We start from the raw sequence: 19,866 nt of genomic DNA on the forward strand, positions 1-19,866 counted from the left end.
AGTGACGATGGCGGGACGAACAAGTCGTGCGTCTGGCCATAACAGTTTTAGTACCACTTAGTGCTTTAAATAAGAAAGATCTGCCTCTGCGCCCATCACCTGCCTGTAATTTCACCAGCACCCTTACTTACCCTTCAAAACTGGAACCCAGTAATGCTCACATCGTGGCAGTACTACCTTGGAGGAACTCTTTCACAAGGATGTGATGACCGTTTTGGTGCGAAAACACCAACCTGATGCAGCAACCTAATAGTTAAAGGTTAAAACTGAAAATCTACAATACTTTCTATCGAGTTCTTAGGTTTTCGCGATTGTTACACATAGGAAATGAAACTATTTTTCCGGATTTAAATCGCGTATATTTGTTTTTTCAAACAAACCGACGTTTCGGGCCCTTTACAGATCCCATGGTCACGGTTGACTGAGGTGGTACAGTCTTCAACCAGTTAAGTCTAATATTAATGCAAACCACCCTATTTTTTCACTATAGTTACAATAGTTATTAAGTAAATACCTTATTTTTAATTTTACAAAGAAAACATTCCAATTTACGCTACATTGAGTTTTACAAATTATTTTATTGAATGAATTTTTGTTAAGTTTAATTTATTATTAATTATTAATAGAAATTAGAATAAACTAAAACATATTAATTAGTACTGCAGTCTTATGTCTGTTTGGGATTTTTAATTAGAGGAAATACTGGATCCCAAACTGGTGGTGCGGAGAAACCATCTTCCCTGTTGAAATTAGGATGTTTTTTAAATTTCAATGGCCTCTTGCAGCATTCTTTCTATTTTTTTTTAAATTAGCCTGCAATAGTCTACCACTGCTCGGCAAAGCCTGCACGCACTTCTAACTCTCTCTATCCATCTTTACTCATTACTTTTACGGCATTTTGCTTTGGGGTAATTCCGCCGATATCAATAGAATCTTTGTCCTGCAGAAACGTGCGGTTAGGGCAATTTACAATCTGGGCCCAGAGTATCTTTGAATGATAAGTTTAAGGAAATTAACATTCTTACATTAGCGTCACAGTACATTTATGAAAATGTAATTTATGTTAAGAGGAATAGTAATTTCTTTAAAAATGGTGACAGACATAACATAACATTAAAAACGAGGAATAAAAATAAACTAGCTGTTCTTGAGAGTCGTCTTCACAAACTGACAAATTCATTTTAGGGGCAACGTATACGCTTAATAACAAGATTCCGGTTGATATACAAAATTTGCCATTCACGAAGTTTAAAACTATAGTGAAACAAAAACTTTATACTAAAGGTTATTATACAACTTTTGCGTACTTAAATGACAAAAAATCCGTGGTAGTAACCCATTTAGCTCGTGGAGGTAGTCTCGATCTCAGATGTTTGAAAACAAAAAAAATATACTGTAAATGTTGAATGTATACAAATGTTATTTACAAAGAGCAACCCCTAAAGTTTCTCGCTCATTCTTCTCAGGGGAATCTGCCTTAAGAGTGAGCTGTAGAGTTTAACTTAAGGAGTTTAAGTGTAATAATGCTACCTATGAAATAAAGATTATTTTAATTTTTGATTTTGACTTACTTTCGTTATAAGCTAGTGTGCAATGTGCTGTATTTTTTTTGTCTAGAGGAGAAATAAGTGTCAATTTTGTTATTGCGTCGTTCCGTTATCAGCAGCTTAGTTTGGCCAATATGCACTTTAATAGCTGTACAACTTTTGCGCTTATCTCAGTATGTAATGAATGTGTTTTTAGATGTGGTGTGTTGAATGTGTTTAAAAGGAGGTTATAAGTTCGGCGCTTATTACAGTAAGTTTGTAAACTTGCATTAGTTGGCACCGAATCGAAAAATAAATAATTAGATATTGTATACATATATTTAAGTAGCAATATTTTTTTAGTGGTAAGATAAAACTTCAAACCGATCAGTAGGTAGCACATACCAATAATAATGTTTTATTACAATAATAGACAATAAATAGGTGTGTACAAGATTTTCCTCGTTGTAATTATTTAAATAAATCATAAATGTAGATAGATTGATTATTAAGTTATTATAATACTGTGTACAAAACGAAATAAGACAAAAATAAATTTAAATTATTACGTGCGTTGTATTGTCGTTTGGATTAAATCTGTATTTTATTATTTTTTACTTTTTACTGTAGTGACTTTTTCTGGTTTTAGAAGCTGGTTGAATTTTTTTTTAAAGTTTATTAATTTATTTATTTAATAAAATTCACTTACATTTACAGTTACACCAAACATGCTAGTCACAATTCAATCAATTTCTATTAGCATATAAAGCTTAATTAATGTTATTATTTGACAATTACTGTTTACTTAACTTGTATAATGTATCATTTATTGACATACTTATTTAATTAATTAATTATCTTTCATTAATTATGACGTAGAATAAATTATTTAAAAAAAATACTAACTATTGCATTTTCATTAAATTAATAAATTAATTATATTCCAAGTCTACATCCATTGCGATCAATATACAATAGACGTAGACCTAGCAATGCTTTCAAATTAAGCGCCCGCTGTGGATAGAAATTTATTTTCTGAGTCGACGAAAATATTAGAACCGCGATCCATGTACAATAGTTCATGTAGTCAAGAGCACTAAAAAGAGGATTCGTTGGATCTTGCCCTCTAGGCGTATTAAATAGAGACCTGCAGTGGTCTGAGGTGGTGTTTTTGGACCTTGGGGGTAAGGAAAGGGATTTGTTTGGATTGGGTTATGCGCACACCCATGCAATAATCTGAAAATCTATTTCACCAGGAAAATGTTCCTTCTTACTTCGAGGGTATGATATTCAATCATCCCCAACATAAAGGGCGTGGGGAACATGTAGGTGTAGTATCCATAAGTTTGTTTGTACAAATATCTGACTGAAAGTTCTTTAGCACCTTTTTTATCATCTCTGGTATGTTTATAAACGCTTTGCTTTGATAGAAGTGACAATTAGTGTTTGTATGTAAGGCAGTCTCCTTGTGGAACTGGTCTGTGGAGTGCAGTAGTGCGTCGTGCGCCGGTGTCAGCAGTGGTCATCGGCCTCGTTGGTGAGTTTCGCAAGTCCAGTTACCCGTATGACTCGTTCACATTAATATTCTACACTTGCTGTTATTGCGAACCTAGCATGAGTGCTCTGTGTGTATCAATGATTGCTATTTATTACTATTTGGTCGATATGATTCTTATAAATTTTAAAAAAGCACCCTTTTTTTTTTTTTTTTTTTTGCTTGTTACGCGACAATTCGATGCGATAATTTGTGTACCGATTTTGATGATTCGTTTTTATTGGAAAAAGGGTATTGGTCCCATTTAAATTATAAGGAAATATTCCACCTGTAAGGGTGGGGGATGAATCCGGTTTCGCGCACTTTCCGGTAACCGATTTCAATAAATCTTGGCAAATAAATAGTAAGTAACTTTGGAGGTCGGTTTTTTTTTACAAAAAGTTTTATCACTGTCTATATTTTTTTACTTATCGCGTAATAAAAATACATTACAATTACGCGATAAGTATAATTATATCGAGTTCTTAGGTTTTCGCGATTATAACACATTGGAAGTGGTACTTTAGTAGTGGTTTTAGTAGCAGTAGAGCGTAGAGCTCCTTGTGAGAGAGTACGTCCAGTGGCACTGTAGTTGTTATAGACATGCGTGTAGCTTACAGTCAGGCGTACGATTTGTTCGTCCCGTCATATTATAAAAAAAAACTATTTTTCTTGGATCTAAGTCAAACAATGTATTATAATTTTTCAAACTATAATGGACACGGCAGTCAGTACCTGTATAGGGCTCGGCACGTTGGTTTATTTAAAAAAAAATATATATATGTATATACTTACGCGACTTATATCCGAAAAAATTTTTTATATTCCCAAGTATAAAATTATACTTTCTTTAGTTATTACTAAATAACTAAAAATAAACAGCCAGTATATATACATGCAATTTTATTTCATAAATAAATACTTCAGAATATATCTACGATATTAATTCTAATTGTTACGTTACTAGATAAATCACAAAATATAAAGTTGAAAACAAATGTTGTACACAATATAATCGGTTATTTTTTCTTAACTTTTTATTTTTATTTTGAGACGAATCTTCCTCGCCTAGACGCCGTCTTAAACCGCCAACTTAGCTAAGTTCATTTCACATTCCAACGACCTTTACACCTTTCCTCAAGCCTTTTCACATCCTGGTGGAACCTCTTTCTCTGTTCATTACTAACGGGTCTAAGATTCAAAGGGGAAAAGAGAGAAATAGGAATAGGCAAGGTGAATTTTTAACGATGTTCGACATCCATTTTTTGGGCTCTGTGATTGCTCCGGTTAAGCCTTTTATGACAGCCTTCATGTGACGTCTGTCGTCCATGTTAATGATGATATTGTCTCGAACTAGGGAATTCCCTGTGCTATGAGTACCAGAGCAACGGAATTCACTTTGGGACACTAACATAAAACACTCTGACCATAAACAATTTAGAAAAAAATATTTTCTTCAAATTAGACCTACTCATTCAGTACCTACAGTCCAAGAAGAGACAAGAAGCCGTGGTAGCCTAATGGTTTGACCTACTGCCTTTCAAGCACAGGGTCGTGGGTTCGAATCCGGGCTTGCACTTCTGAGTTTCTCGGAATTTGTGTGCGAAATTTAATTTGAAATTAACCATGAGCTTTTCGGTGAAGGAAAACATCATGATGAAACCTGCACGTTGAAGAAGGTTCACAATTCTCGGAAAACGTGTGAAGTTCCCAACCCGCATGGGCCAGCGTGGCGGACTATGGCCTTAACCCTCGTCTGAAAGGAGACTCGTACCCAGCAGTGGGACGTATAAATGGGTTGATGATGACCCACAGTGCAAGCCGTTGGGCCACCGAGATCGTCTTATAATAGTTGTAGTAATCGCTGGGTTCACGCCGTCACAGTATCGGTTATTGCAAATGGTATGAATGTTTCTATTCTGCTAAGGCAAGAAAGTAGCATAGCCTGATACGCAAAACATTTACGGAATCCAGAACTTAACTTGATGCACAATACTTCCTAAATATAGGAAACACGTATTGTACTTGTTCGTATACTTTCATTCTTTCCGACTTGATTACGTAAACGCACATTAACCACATTTCGTCAATTACGATTAAGTGAAGATAGTTGAAAAAGATAACTCAGGTAGGTTACCTCAAAAGTATAAAATATGTACTACTACATACATACTGTAAGTAATAACAATCTATTACAGCTATCTGTTTTGCGGGTACTGATTTCGAGTCACACGGTGTCTTTAGCGATTAAATTACACGCATCCCGCATGTTGATCACTACGTGTGTACGTAGTAGTAGATGTAATATTACAGTAATATTTAATATTACAGTAATATTCAATATTACTGTGCTTCAATGTAGAATAGTTGAGAAAAAAGTAAAGTTTAAAAAGCTCCAGGCGAAAGACAAAGACATTCCGTAGTGTCGAGACGAGAGGGAATCTTTGGAGGAGGGCGTTGCACAAACGGCTTTCATCATGTGTAAATGCGTAAGCAAAAAATGGATAGGCGGCCAATAAAAACCCTGTGTGGGGAGAAGCCGAGAGGCGGGCGAAGCGGGTGCACTGCGCTCGGTAATTGCAAGTTACAGTCTGAGTCGGCCGCGCTGGGTGCGCGCACGCAGCCTCCTCATCCCTTCGCGGTTATCGGTGAACGGCTTCCAAAAAACTATGCGTTTGTCGCTTGCATATTGACTCGGCTCCTTGTGCTTACTTTGTTCACGATCAGAGTTCCGTTAACGGGAGGTTCAGTCATAAGAACTTTGAACTGCATTACCAACAGGCTTGTCTAGTTGTAAATTAGAACGGCTGTGTAGAGATAAAACAGAAATATGACGTGAGTTATATTGTGATACTTTCCAGTGAATATATATGTTAGTTTGTATTTATTAGTTTATTTTGTTGCAGAGCGAACAACGTCGCGCCACTCTCAAACGAAGGGGAAACGGGTCCCCCGGGCCCCCCAGTTGAGGAAGCCATGAAAGGAGTGGAAGCTACGCCTGAGGAACAAGAAAGGCTTGCGACAGGCAATAACAATGGTTCTCTCGACTGCAAGCTGCCCACGCCACAGCAGGCCGAGCCTCGCTCGGCATTTCACTCGACACGAGTGTTCATGCTTGTGTTTCTATCAGGATGGGTCGTGCAAGGGATGTTTCTTACGTATTTCGTGAGTGTGACGACAACCGTTGAAAAGTTATTCAAAGTCGAGTCGAAGACCACAGGGACGCTGCTAGCAGCGACGGAGATTGGGCAGATATGCACAGCTCTGTTCCTGACGTACTTGGCAGGACGTGGTCACCGGCCGCGCTGGATAGCCTGCATGATGATTGTGCTGGCGATTGGTGTTGTGGGCAGTGTCATGCCGCACGTATTTTATGGAACGCAGCTGCTCGAGGTGCACCAGGACACGCATAGTGGCGGCGTCGGACCCGTCTGCAACTCCAATATAACATCTTGCAACCCGTCCCAAATGCAAGGAACGGCCACTCGTTCTTCCATCACGGCAGTCGTCATTCCTTGGTTATTTGTCTGCCTGCTCATCGTCGGCGTGGGACAGACGGGGATCGCTACTCTAGGAATTCCATACGTTGATGACAACGTTGGCAGCAAACAGTCGCCTCTTTACATGGGTGAGTTGATCTAATTTTAAGGAACAGCAAAATGTATCTCCGTATACAATTTGCACGCATGCATTGATTGGGTACTGCTCGATTGTTAGCGGGTGTTGGCGAGGTGCAGGAACGTATAAATCACAGCCGCCCACTGCGCTGCACCGCCTACGATCAGCCGCCCTCCCATCGGTACTGTAATTACGAGCCAACTTGCAATTCTGTCAAGCGATTCATGCTAAAGCATATTTATTTTATAATAATATAACCATACCAAAAAACAATACACAACAAAACGATTCCGACGACTTGTCATCTTAGGGAATAAATTGCATTGATTCGTTTAGTCTAGACTATTTTACCTGTTGCTTCGTCTTACGTCGTTGACCAAAAAAGATACACGACAAAGGATTACAAAAACAAAATAAAGGCAGGATCCGTGTTTTGGATGCGAGATACAGTACCCATGTATCGTAGAGGGGCAAAAAACCGCGATAAATATATAATAAAAGCGGATATTGATTTGGGTGCGAGAGGACGGAGGACATCAGCGTGAGCGGCAGCAAGGTAACTTTGAAGTCGCTTGTTATATCTGCTCTGTGACGTATCTCTACCTCTGCTACCGCCAAGCGATAATGATGTTGTAGGGAGGGGTCTCAGTAACTATAACTACTCGATTCGTCGAAACTTGAATGAACATTTTCGCAGTGGTTTCTGTTTTGTATACTGTTTCCATCTGATTTCTTGTGTAAATGTGTAAAAGCACGTTGTATGCAAATCTGAGTCTGTTTTGATATTAGGTACTATATTGTCCGCTAGTAATGGAGCCTCGCATTTGTTTACTAAACAACAGCGGCCTTGTACCGATTTTGCGTTATGGACTCTGGAAATAGGCCGGTTATTTTCATGTCTACTATATAAATTGTAGAGCGATTAATATGTGCATTGCTTATCGAATGGACCGCTGCGAACATATGATTTGCATATTTTACTTGTGTACTTACTGGAGTCCTATTATTTAGTGTTAATTTAGTGTATTAATTGCTGAATAGTTTAACAACGTAATAGTGTAGTACTTCTTGCAATGCTACAAAACAACTAATTATGTAAAACCTTTCCACCCCTCTTAAGTTTTCCAAGAAAGTCTTTAATGTAATAACTAAAGCAATAATATTAAATTAAATCAGAAACTAGTGCAATCGCGCTATCATTAATTAATGCCTTAAACTCAATTAACCGATCTGTGCTAATGATTTGACCTAAATCGAGGATTACATGCGACAGCGGACTTTCCGCCTTCGGTTTATGAATGTAACCACTCAGGTAATTGGCATTGCCTGGTATCCTTCTGATTCATAGTTTTCTGTCTTCCGATTGATCTGCAAAACAGTTGCAGTGCCACTCAGAGCTTTAAATCGCGAAGAACTGAGGGGCACTGCGACTGCGCCCGTCACCCTGAGATATATCACAAGTCCCATGTTACAGGCACATGGGACTTGTGATATTTCGCCAGCACACTTTTAAAACCGGAACACAGTAATGCCGACATTACTGCTCGGTGGCAGAAATACGTAAGCTCTATTCCTACTAAGAACCCAATTTCAATCATAATTTTTCGTAATGTTTTAACCTTTGCTATTTCCTCAGTCTCTGTCCATTACCCGGTAACCTGATACCCAGCAAAAATTTAATCTTGTAAATGCCAAAGCTTTTATTACTGTCTTAAAATGTCACCGTAAATATAGATAGTACCGACCGACATGGTGCATTTAACGAAGTATGTCAGATGCCTTACAGTAAGCACGTAGATACTCGTATGCACTGCTATTTCGGAACGTCCGCAGTTGCAAGTGTGTCACTGGGCCGGGACGTCTCGTGACAATTTCAGCTCATTGTAGATATTAGGACAGTTGTCCAGTTGTTCCTTAGCCCTAATTTTTGTCTTGCGCGTATCTCATATTGCGTTAAACGTAGGATGTAATGATTATATTATTTGCTGGCTGTTAAAGATAATTTTCAGATAATTTTTTTCTACTGAATTTCGGTGACAATTTGTATTATTTAAGTATGCGAGTGTATCATCGTGATATATTAAATAATACTTCAGGATATCACACTCGAATATTAAATAATACTTCGTGATAATATTCTAGAATATTGAAATTAAAAAGAATGACACCGAAATTAGGTAGAGAAAAACAACATGAAAATACGCCACAACCGCACAAATGACAGTACAGTTTGTCGTCATATTTTGTTTTTTGCTTTTTGGCTCTTTTTTTATTTTGTTTATTAATTATTTTTGTTTTATTTTGTTTGTACAAGTGTTTTCAATATTTCGTGTCGTGGCGTTGCAACCAATGTCTATTGTATTCTAAAATTAACTACTCACAAAATCCTTTTTCTAATGTTTGTGACTGCTTCTGTTCACTTTTTCATACTGTTGCATAGTAATATTTATTGGTGATAATGTTTTAGGTTCTCTAATAAATTTAGCTATTGTTCTGAATTCCTTAATCGCACTATAACATTACTAAACAAAGTGGAGATTTTACGAGGTTTAGCACATGCCATGCTCTAAATTATTTACTGGTACATCAAGTTTCTTATTTGTAAATGGAAGTCAATCATGTTATATGTAAGACGATATTCCGGACCCTATTTTTCAGCTCTCTTTTTCAGTTGCGTACACTATGAAAAAATTAGGTTTCTATCGAATTCTAGATAATAGATAATGGAAATAAACGTTTACTTATTTATGTTATTACAAACCTGCCGTGACTATGAGAAAAAATATATACGCGAATTGATCCGAAAAAGTAGTTTTTTTCCTATGACGTTTCTGCTCGATCCATTCGCAGATTCAATGGTCATGCTATGTGAATCTAGGAGTTGTTATTTATATTACCTTACATAGCTCATCGTTTTGCAACTAAAATTTTTACTGACTACATAGAAACTACTACATCTTGCCAATAAGGTTGCACAGTATTTTTTATCCAAAGTTTCCTTATGATGAATCAGTGTCATATTCAAGTGGTTCTTCTGGTAGAGATTCTTATTTACTTAATATTTTCCTTTATAAAACTACTCTTACGTACTTTAATTTGGGGCACCAGCTCTTGTGGTAGAGTAAAATAAAGGACTAAGGAAATTGATCAATTTTAACAATAGTATATTTTAATTTGAATTCAAAACCCAGCAATTATAATTTTGTTTTACGTCATGCGAGTCCGTTGACCTTCAAACAAGTGGCAACAAAAAGCACATGCGCTTGGTTGGCCATCAACTCACAACGGCTTAGCAGCTACATCGTTGCGCAGGCGCGCGTGATCTACCGAAACGGGCACACCACTGCTCTACACCGCGCATGCGCCCCACATCGCATGTGCACTTATGCAACTTTTTTGCATCGGCTCTGATTACGCTTCAATCATTTGCGGTTGTTGGCGTAGGTCAGTTTCCTTATATCATTAGCTCGCAAAATAATAATCTAATCTTTTCGTAAGCTGTAATATAAACAAGTATTTATCTTAAAACACGTTATCGTACATTCAGTTATTATGTCGTAGATTTATAGAGGACAATACGTGAATAATATTTACTATACATATCTGATGGGCCTTGTATAAATGTCTTTATCTTTATTTTGACGAAACAAAAAAGATATAGAATACATGATTATTGTAAATGTCAATGTTGAGGTATATTGTTCTTATTATAATTACGGAGTGTTTTAAAATTTCACTGTTTCAAAAACAACACCCACACGTTGCTTACTATGTTTGCTCAGGTGCGTTATTCGAAGAATCACCTATTCATTTGCCATAGAAACGAATTAGTCATACTTCTAAAAACTATATTACGGGGAACATTGACCAGTCCAACCGATTATGCCTTGTATATCTCGACGATCGGCATTACGTGTAATGATATTGTGGAAGGAAGCTATTTTCTGAATATAACCAGTCTATTTGATGACTTTTAATCATTGATTAGCAATCTGGATCGTTGGAATTTCCTGTTGTCTACTTCTTGGAAGATCTCGATGGGGCGGGCAAATAATATCAATAACCGAAGGACGTTATCATAACATTTTGTCGGTTTATGTAATAATAAGACAGTTATTTGCATTAACCTGCTTATTATGTAAATCTTACATTCGTGACACACTGCAAAATTGGGCTCTTTAAATGTTTAGATTATATCGAAGAATCCGAGATAAAATCCAATCCGAAACATTTAATTTCATTTGAAAGTGATCATATCGTTTTGATATAGAATAGAATACCTTTATTTGCCAGAATACAGTAACGATAAAGGTCTTAAATAAATTTAGGTACATTTTATTGAACCTGCAAGCAGATGAACACATATTAATTTCATGTTCGGTTTCTATTGTTAATTTCACTTTTGGAAATTGTAAGTATTTTTTATTACTATAGAAGCAATGTATCAAATTTTAAGCCATTTTGTCAATTATCCTTGCAAAAATTTAATTTAATTTGGCAAATTGTTGAAAATAATTGAATACACATGTTGAAGCAGTTTTTCTCATAAATTACTTTATGGCGACGAGGTTGGTACAAAAAATTCATAATTTTTGCTCTAGTCTGCCTTTGATTAATTTCACCGCGTGTTTTGAAATATTGAGGATGTTTCGTTTTTTGAACAACGGTTTACAGCTGTTGTCGAACCACGCACCGCAGATCGCCCGAACACACTTCTTCTGAACCTGAAACGCACTTTTTACGATTACTGAATTGCCCCACAGTATAAGACCGTAGCTGAGCACAGACGAAACGTAGCCGTGATAGGCCTTCAACGCTGCTTCTCGAGAGACAGTTTGCCAGTCTTCGTAGAGCTTAAACAAATCTATTTAGCTTCATACAAGTCTGCTCGATATGTTCTTTCCAGCTTAGGTGCCTGTTAATTGTTAGTCCAACGGTGTCAGCATTGTATTGAATTGTAATTGGTATAGGATTTGAATTGTACGATCGAAATGTCATAATTTTAGTTTTGCTTACATTAATATTTAAAGTTCATCCAATTTATTACATCCGTCAATGCTTTGTTTATGTCGGTGTTATATGTCGCTTTATCTTCATCTTGGTGAAGGACAACATCGTAATAAAACCTGCATGTCGATGAAGATTCTCAACGTGTGAACTCGTGTGAAGTCCCCAATCCGCATTGCGCCAGCGTGGCGGACTATGGCCTAAAACCCTCGCCTGAGATGATACCTGTGCCGAGCATTGGGACGTATAAATGGGTTGATGATGGGACAAAATTCGAGGCGATGTGTCATTTTTTGTGAAATGAGTTATCCAAGTCATTATAGTTGCCACGCGGGTCTCGCGTAACTCGGTCCACGTGAATTTTATTGTAGAAATGAATAAAGAGAAACAGGAAGGGAAAAGAACAGGTAAAGTAAAGGTGTAATGATAACAAAACATAATGATAGAAAAACAGGTACAATCGTACAAAAGCACACCCTACTTAAATTAAATACGGGTTATGGTACAAAGAAACTTTAGCCCTTAAAGGGCTTGTAATTTCTAGAAATACTATAAATTCACAAGCAGTTAGGTTACATGATTTAACTGGTCAGAATTTTATGTGAAGTCGAGCACGTGTGCTCGCTTCGGAGATTTAGAGAGTGGTAATGGAAGAAGAAAAGTAAGTGACGAAGAAGAAAAGGAATTTAAGAACGATTCAAAATTTCAAGGTAGTTTGCCAGGAACCAGATAAAGGGTGATAAAAAGGTGGGATGACGATGAAAGAGGTTGCGTCGTCACATAGTGTACCTACTTTTTAATGGTCTAATATTTGTAACTAAATCTTGTTATACAGATGTATTACGTTCATAATTCTGTTTATTGGATTTCACCGTAGAAAAGAGCAAGGTTAAACTATAATGATATAATTATTAATACAAAGATCGAACACTCAGAAAAAATGATATAAATAACACTACCAAAATTCACACACTTGTAACATTTTATAAAATTTCATTGGATCGACTTGTACCTTATAGTTTTTCTGTCGTGTCCACATTTACATGCGGACTTTGTTTAAGGCAGAATTTAGTATAGTAGAATATGACAAGTATGGTAAATCCATACAAACGTAGCAGCGCTGCTTGTGTGTGTGCGCGCCCGCCGCGCGCCGTGTACGGACGCACGAATTCGCAAATCTCGCGGTGCACGCGCGTTGTATGCAACGCGCGGGTCGTCTCGCGTGCCATTGATTATGGAATCAAAGTGTTCGCTCGATGTTAAAGAAATGACATCAAATAGTAGACGTGTTCATTATAGTGTTTGTGGTATTTTGAACAAGAGTACCTTAAATTCAGAATTGCTCAGCGTTTCATTTCTATTTCATAATCATACTCCATAATCAAGATACCAATCCGCGACACTGGCATAAAAATATAATTACGTATGTACTTAATTTTTTTTTCAAATTATGTTTACAACCTGTAGGTACAAATAAAATAATAACGTAGCAACCCTACCTTCTGAGCGAAGTGTAGGCATTCATGCGCCGAACAGGCGGGAGTTGCCCTACTTCCTCTTATTATACCTTGGTATAAATGTGTCATTGTTTCTATTTTATTGTATTTCATCATATCCTAAACTTAGGACTTGTCTTTGCTTTTTTGATTCAACAAATAAAAACTGTTCCTTTCGTGACAGGCTGTCCAGTATACAATTTAAAGCTCCTACGGCGGTTCGGATAATCTGCAGGTCTCTTATCAACGATGCCCTCTGTTGCTCGTATACATAAAGTATATATAGAAAAACAATTTCACTATGTTTATTTACAATATCAGAAGGCACAATGAACTTATTATTTGTTTGTTCGTCATAGCAAGGTTATCAGTAGTTCTTGCTTCTTATAGCGCTTGTTTTTATGTCGTGATATTTGATCCAAAATAGAGCGCGCATTGTTACAAAACGTTCACCTATTTCTGCCACATGTGCATTAATGGTGCCACTGGGTTGAACAGAATTCTCCGTCGGAAAATACAGTTTTTCCATCGTAAGATTTTTACAACGATTAATTTTATTAAAATAACAAGTTATTTTAAATTACCGATCAGTGTGTACAGATCACGAATTAGCACAAAAAGTTGTGCTGGTCGTTGTAAACAATCCCGAGACGAATTATGAATGCTAAGTAATGTTAATAATGCAATTCGTCATTTTTTGGTCAATCGTACAGCGTTCACTCAGACGAGGCAGCCGTCAAGCACTGGTAATGATACATTCGAACCGGTACAGGACCAGGCGGACATTAAAAAAAGTTGCAACGCATCTGCAGCGTCTACGACCACCGCCTGTTGTTAAAAACGGTCTTGACGAGACCATTATTTATTACAAAAGCGTATAATGATAATAGGATATTTTTTATTTTCCTTGGGTACGTGGTGCACGCGAATTGAACACACGCATTTTTTTGGCAAACGATGAAGCCGATTTCTGCGAAAGATTACATTTGGGACCTAAGTACCTGATTGCTTCCCGGTCATTCACCTCGCTAGTTATATTATTACAGGTTTTAAATTTAATTTGGGAATTAGGACAGTGCTGGAGGGACGAGTCGACGACCCTTCGCATCTTCACAATGCGCTTACAACACTCGTAAATCATAAATAAACCGCCCGACAATTTTTTATTGAAACAGTTAAGCAAACAATGAATTGGATCGTCTGACCTGCACTTGTTAGGAAATTGTTGTTGGCACGGAGTACTGTCGGCTTCAATTTAGCCATTAAGCTTTAAATGTAGAGTGGCTTTGACATTTATTTTTGTCAGAGAAACCGCGATACGCGACTAATGGATAGGTAGTTGGTACATTATGTATTTCGGAGTGATGACTGATGATAGTCAATTCAGGCAATAAGCCACCAGGAGTCAGTTGAATGCCCTTCAATTAGCGCCACGTGAGAGCTAGCCTTGCTGTTATACATACATATTTGCATAATGGCAGGCGGCCTCCTGATTACGCTCATAAACCTTTACTGAAAGATCATCCGTCTCTCGGAAATTATCCGATTCGCTATACCTGAGTGAAAGGAAAATTATAATAAATTCTTAATTACCTGAATTTTAATTTCGATGACTCATATTATAGGCCATGGAGTAGGTATCATTTTGCAGTAGTAGATCTGATCGCAGAGGAAGACCGAGACGAAGTTATTTGGATCAGATAAAGGAAAAAGTTAATGTCGTGTCGTATCAGGAAATCAAGGCTAAAGCGCTAAATAGAGATGATTGGCGATTACTCCACCGACAAGAGTCTAGCTCTTAAATAAGAAGAAGAAGAACAAGATCTGGTTTAGAATACACCTGTATATGTTGTAATCTGATTTGAAATGACTCCAGCTTATCATCCAAAGCAAAATCGCTGGAAAACGAAGTGATGGTAGAAGGCAACAATCCTGGTTGAAAAGTTTGGGGGAATGGTTCGGGTGCAGTGCCACCTGGCTCTTTAGAGCGGCAGCCTCTAAAGTCAGGATTGCCATGATGTTGTCTAACCTCTGATAGGAGAGGAATTCCAAGAAAAAGATGTATTCATCTAAATAATACCTTAAGAGCATTTACGCTTTACGTCCGATTCGTATCAGGGGGTCTAATCTCGATCTCCGTCTGACATCCGTCCGAAACAATTACTGCCAAATAAGCAATACTTGACCAAATGAAAAGACGCGTGATGCGAATGAAGCTTCATACTGGATACTTGTCTTTTAATTTTGTCGAATATTACTTATTTGACAGTAATTGTGTCGGAGGGAGATTGAGAGTAGCCCCCCAGTTCCAAAACCGAGAAATGACGGTCCGAAATGTCACAGGGATCATTTTATCTCTAGGTGTACAAGTACGATACTTGTATTTTCTCGGATTCTAATTGGACTGAGTTTTCTAGATTTGTGTAGTGTCGGATTCGGAACGAATACGAATCCGATGTAGCGCGCAAACGCGCGGAGTCACCAAATTTATTAACCCGGATTTTTTTTGTGCGGTCGTCGGCTACGTACGGAGTTACGGACGCCGTTGCAAATTCACACTAAGGAGATTTGTTGCCGACCTGTACGAGTCGCGTATATACGTACGACGCGACATATCGATGCGAATTGCACGTCTAGTTCGCTCTACGTTCATGGACGTAAAGCTTTTTCTGACCGGCTTAATGCGATTTTGCGTTAATAAGGGTGGTGACTCCCTTAGGGTGTGGTCAGACGGGCGTGATTTTGTGAGTTGCGTTTTTTGAATCTCGTAGTTTCTTTTTGATTAGTTTATTTTTAGTAGTTGCTTTCAAGCGTTTGTACCGGTGTTTGTGTCACAGTGTAATACCTAATGAAGTTAAAAGAAAAAGAAGCTGAGTACATCCACTCAATATGGATAGATTAAAGTGTGACCAGTTTCATATAATATATGAAAGTTTATGTGACAATCCAGATCAATTTGTAAAGTATTGGTTATGATTATTGATACAAATATCGAACACTTAGGGTCGTATTCCAGAACTCTATTCAATGCTCAAGTCAGGATTTGAGTATGATTCAAAGCACTCGAAATCATACTCAAGTCCCTGCCATTAGGGTCGTATTTCCAGTGCTTGTGTTTCCAGTGCAATCCTGACTTGAGCATTGAGTAGAGTTCTAGAATACGACCCTAAAACACTTAGAAAAAATTCCTTCGATCTGGCCAGATTCAAACCGACGTCATCTAGCAATCCATTCCAGACACTATGCCAACTAAGCCACGGAACGAACCAGCGGACCTTACGAATTTTTCTATGTGCATTTTTCTGAGTCGGCAAACTCATTTCGCGTCGTAGTGTGACACAAACAAATAAAATTCTGCTTGTTGTCACACGACGACGCAATGAATATGAAACCGAATGCAGCGTAAATTAAGCGACTCAAAAACACGACTCACAACTCAAAAAATTACACACGTTTGGTCTCACCCTTAAAATGGACTTTCTTATCTATGTTTGAGACGAGAGTCAAATTCATGACTGTAGTAAACTTTAGATATTCTAGTGCATCTTACGAGACTACCAGCAGTAGCCAGTGGGGATTATCTAGGAATTTTATCAAAGATTTTCAATGAAACTTACGGTAATAACCTAACTAAATTAATAATTCTGTTTGTTTCAAAGCGTGTAGAGAGTATCGTAGCGTGCAATCTGTGCTGTGTACGATAACGTAATCTCAAATAACCTCACTATCATGCAATGTGGCATTGCGTAGGTGAAATGATATGCAGAAGCTGTGCAGTCTGTACATTGGGAAAATGATTTTTTGCAATATAGCATGATATTACTTTGTTAAAATGATAGGAATTGATTATTTTCCATGGAAAAATTTCGCATTATTTGATGTTTTCCTTAAGTTATCAATACGCAGAAACAAGTATAAAGTAAAATAAATATAATAAACTATTATTAACACGAAGATCAAGTACTGAAAAAATCCTTCGCTCCGGCCGGATTCGAACCGATGTCTTCTAGCATACCGTGTCACACGCTATACCTTTAATGATCATAGATGGCGCTACGGCTAAAAACTCACTACGACAATACAATATGCTTTATTTCTCTCAATAAGGTTATAGTTACAATGTATGAATACATTAAAAATACAATTATTAATTACAAAAAAATTAAAATCGATCGGATCGAAGGATTTTTTCTGAGTGTTTGATCTTTGTATTAATAATTATAACAAACTAGTGGAGTAATTTCTCATAACATAATTGAATATCAATTCAATAAAAAATTTAATATAATAAATATTCGACAACATGACATACGACGATCGTAGCAATGGCCCAAAATTAAGTAAATAAAGCACTTGTGTTATGGAAATCGTAAATAACGACGGTAACACAAGCACCTAGACCGGTAACACAAACACCCAGATCGGAGACAATATAAGAAAGTCAGTTTTTCTACTTTGACCCAGCCGGGGGTGGCCTCAGAGATAGCGAAACCATGAAAAGCGGTGTGCGTGCTACTCCATCACGGAGGTCGTCAAAATAAAGTTGTAATATATTCATTAAAACATACTTTTCTTGTTACGATATTTTATTGAGTAAAAAATAAAAAATATATCAAACAACTCCATGACAACCGTTTACCAAAGAGACATATAACAGGCCTCCGCTGTAAAATCCTCAGGCGAAAACCTTAGCCTTGTATAAGTTCACCGCCTCTATGGCTGTCTGCACCATCTGGTCAACGTGTCTCTTGCAGGTTTCATCGTCATCTATCTCGACAAGGTAGTGGACGTAGCTCAATACTTAATAGCTTCGTATCTGTACTCTTTGGCCCGGTGAGAAAGTCCTTGTCTGCGAGTGTTGTGGGGCGCTCCGTATGTCATCTATTACAGTACTCCTATATCGCACATGTATAGACGTCCTCACCTCCCTTCCAAACATGAGTTCATATGGGCTTTTACCTGTGCTGGCACTGGGCGTTCTTCTCAAATGCTTATTAATTCCCACTATCTTTTCCTGTATGGTGCCCGGGTCAGCGCTCGCGGCCTGCAATGCCCTCTTGCTGCGATATTTTATTGAATAGAAAATAAAAAATATGTCAAACAACTCCATGACAACCGTTTACCAAAGAGATATATAACAAAAGTAAAAATCAAATAATTTAAAAGTAATAACAAAAAGCTTTTAAGAAATTTAATCGATGAAAGCATATTATTAACTTAACATCACGGATTACGATGATTAGTTATAATGAATACTACACCAACTTTATTTTTTGGTCGTTTTCTGTTATTTTTGTAAACAGAATTTTGTGAAAAAAAATAAAGAAACAAAAAACAAAATTCGAAAAAAACCAAAAGTATTTAGTGAAAAAAAAATACAAAAAACAAAATAAAAACAGAGCACGCCCAAAAATTAAGTTGGCGTAGTGTCCATTGGAGGTATCGATAAAGTGTAATTAGAAATAGATTTTTTTTTTCAGAACACATCCCGTCTCTTTTCAAATGGTTTTCTTTTCTTCACAGCTATAACCATTGGCATCAGGGTCATCGGACCTGCACTCGGTTTCCTTTTGGGAGCACTATGCACTAGAGTATATGTGAACCCCCTCATCGATCCTGGCTTCGACTCCAGCGATCCAAGATGGGTTGGCGCTTGGTGGCTCGGTAAGTTACTTATGTTTCGTATTGGAAAATTGTGGGCTAAATATACAGTATGTTATAATTTATTAATACGAAGACCGAACACTAACAAAAATTCCTTCGATCTAGTTGGATTCAAACCGGCGCTTATATCGTGTCTGGCGCTCCCCAACTGAGCTCCAAAATGTACCAACGGACCGTACGAATTTTTCTATGTGTTTGTTGCAGATCTTTTTTTCGTTTTTAACGACTTTTTTGCCGTAGCGCCATCTATGAGAAATCTACAATGAGAAAGTTTATCTTTGGTATCGGTATTAAAAAAATTAACATTGTAGAAAAACATCGTAATATTCAATAAACTTAATATTTTAAATAGACAGTAATCAAGGAAACTGGTAATTAACACTAGTTCAATTTCAAGAACGCATTATTAATCAAATTATCCGACAAATTTTGCGGTTCGCTGCTCTTAGCTTTGTCTTCATTAGAAAACATAACGGTTTGTTAATACAAATACAATTTTTGTAGCGAATATTTTTCCCTAATTAACCTGTCTAACAGTGTAGCGTTACGTGTGCCAGCTACAACGTAATGCAACACGCAACATTCATTATCCACAACATCCTAACCGCATTGTAAATCGGTATGCGAGTACTGCACTGCTTGGAGATGATTAATGCATTTCTTTATCAGCTTTATTGACATAACATTGTTTAAACTGCGTATAATTGTACGTGCATGTAAATTGAAGTCGCAGACAACAGTTTAATTACATGAATTTGTCAGTACGCGCTTCAGAGAAACGTTGATTGTGCAAGATAAATGCAGAAAAAAGAAACTCCGTTTTGGTTTTAAGCCATAAGTAAACGGACCGGACCGTCATATTCGAGTACACCAGCAATACTACCCTCATTGTCAATTTTGGAAACTTTCGAGATATCATATAGCTCCTAAAGTTTTATTGTCACCTAAAAAGAGGTCAGGGAAGGTGTGGAGGTCGCCCTCGCGTGCCGTAAAAATTAATATGAATAAAATAAAATAAGGT

The 19,866-nt window shown here is 37.3% G+C and overlaps 1 protein-coding gene across 3 annotated transcripts in view; it reads left to right on the forward strand.

Moving 5' to 3' along the window:
• LOC113230444 (solute carrier organic anion transporter family member 5A1-like) overlaps positions 1 to 19,866 on the forward strand; it is a 68,574-nt gene that overhangs the window by 28,343 nt on the left and 20,365 nt on the right. The window contains exons 1-3 of one of the 3 annotated variants that reach the window (XM_026464378.1): positions 5,663 to 5,895; positions 5,967 to 6,688; positions 18,705 to 18,845. In XM_026464378.1, the coding sequence (XP_026320163.1) occupies positions 5,891 to 5,895; positions 5,967 to 6,688; positions 18,705 to 18,845 (868 nt within the window). In that variant the 5' untranslated portion in view covers positions 5,663 to 5,890. Of the gene's footprint in view, positions 1 to 5,662; positions 5,896 to 5,966; positions 6,689 to 18,704; positions 18,846 to 19,866 lie in introns of those variants that run through there. The other 2 variants (XM_026464380.1, XM_026464379.1) reach the window with 2 other exon arrangements.

The sequence above is a fragment of the Hyposmocoma kahamanoa genome, unplaced genomic scaffold (genome assembly GCF_003589595.1).
Source record: "Hyposmocoma kahamanoa isolate Upper Pololo Valley unplaced genomic scaffold, ASM358959v1 63, whole genome shotgun sequence".
Lineage (NCBI taxonomy): Eukaryota > Metazoa > Arthropoda > Insecta > Lepidoptera > Cosmopterigidae > Hyposmocoma > Hyposmocoma kahamanoa.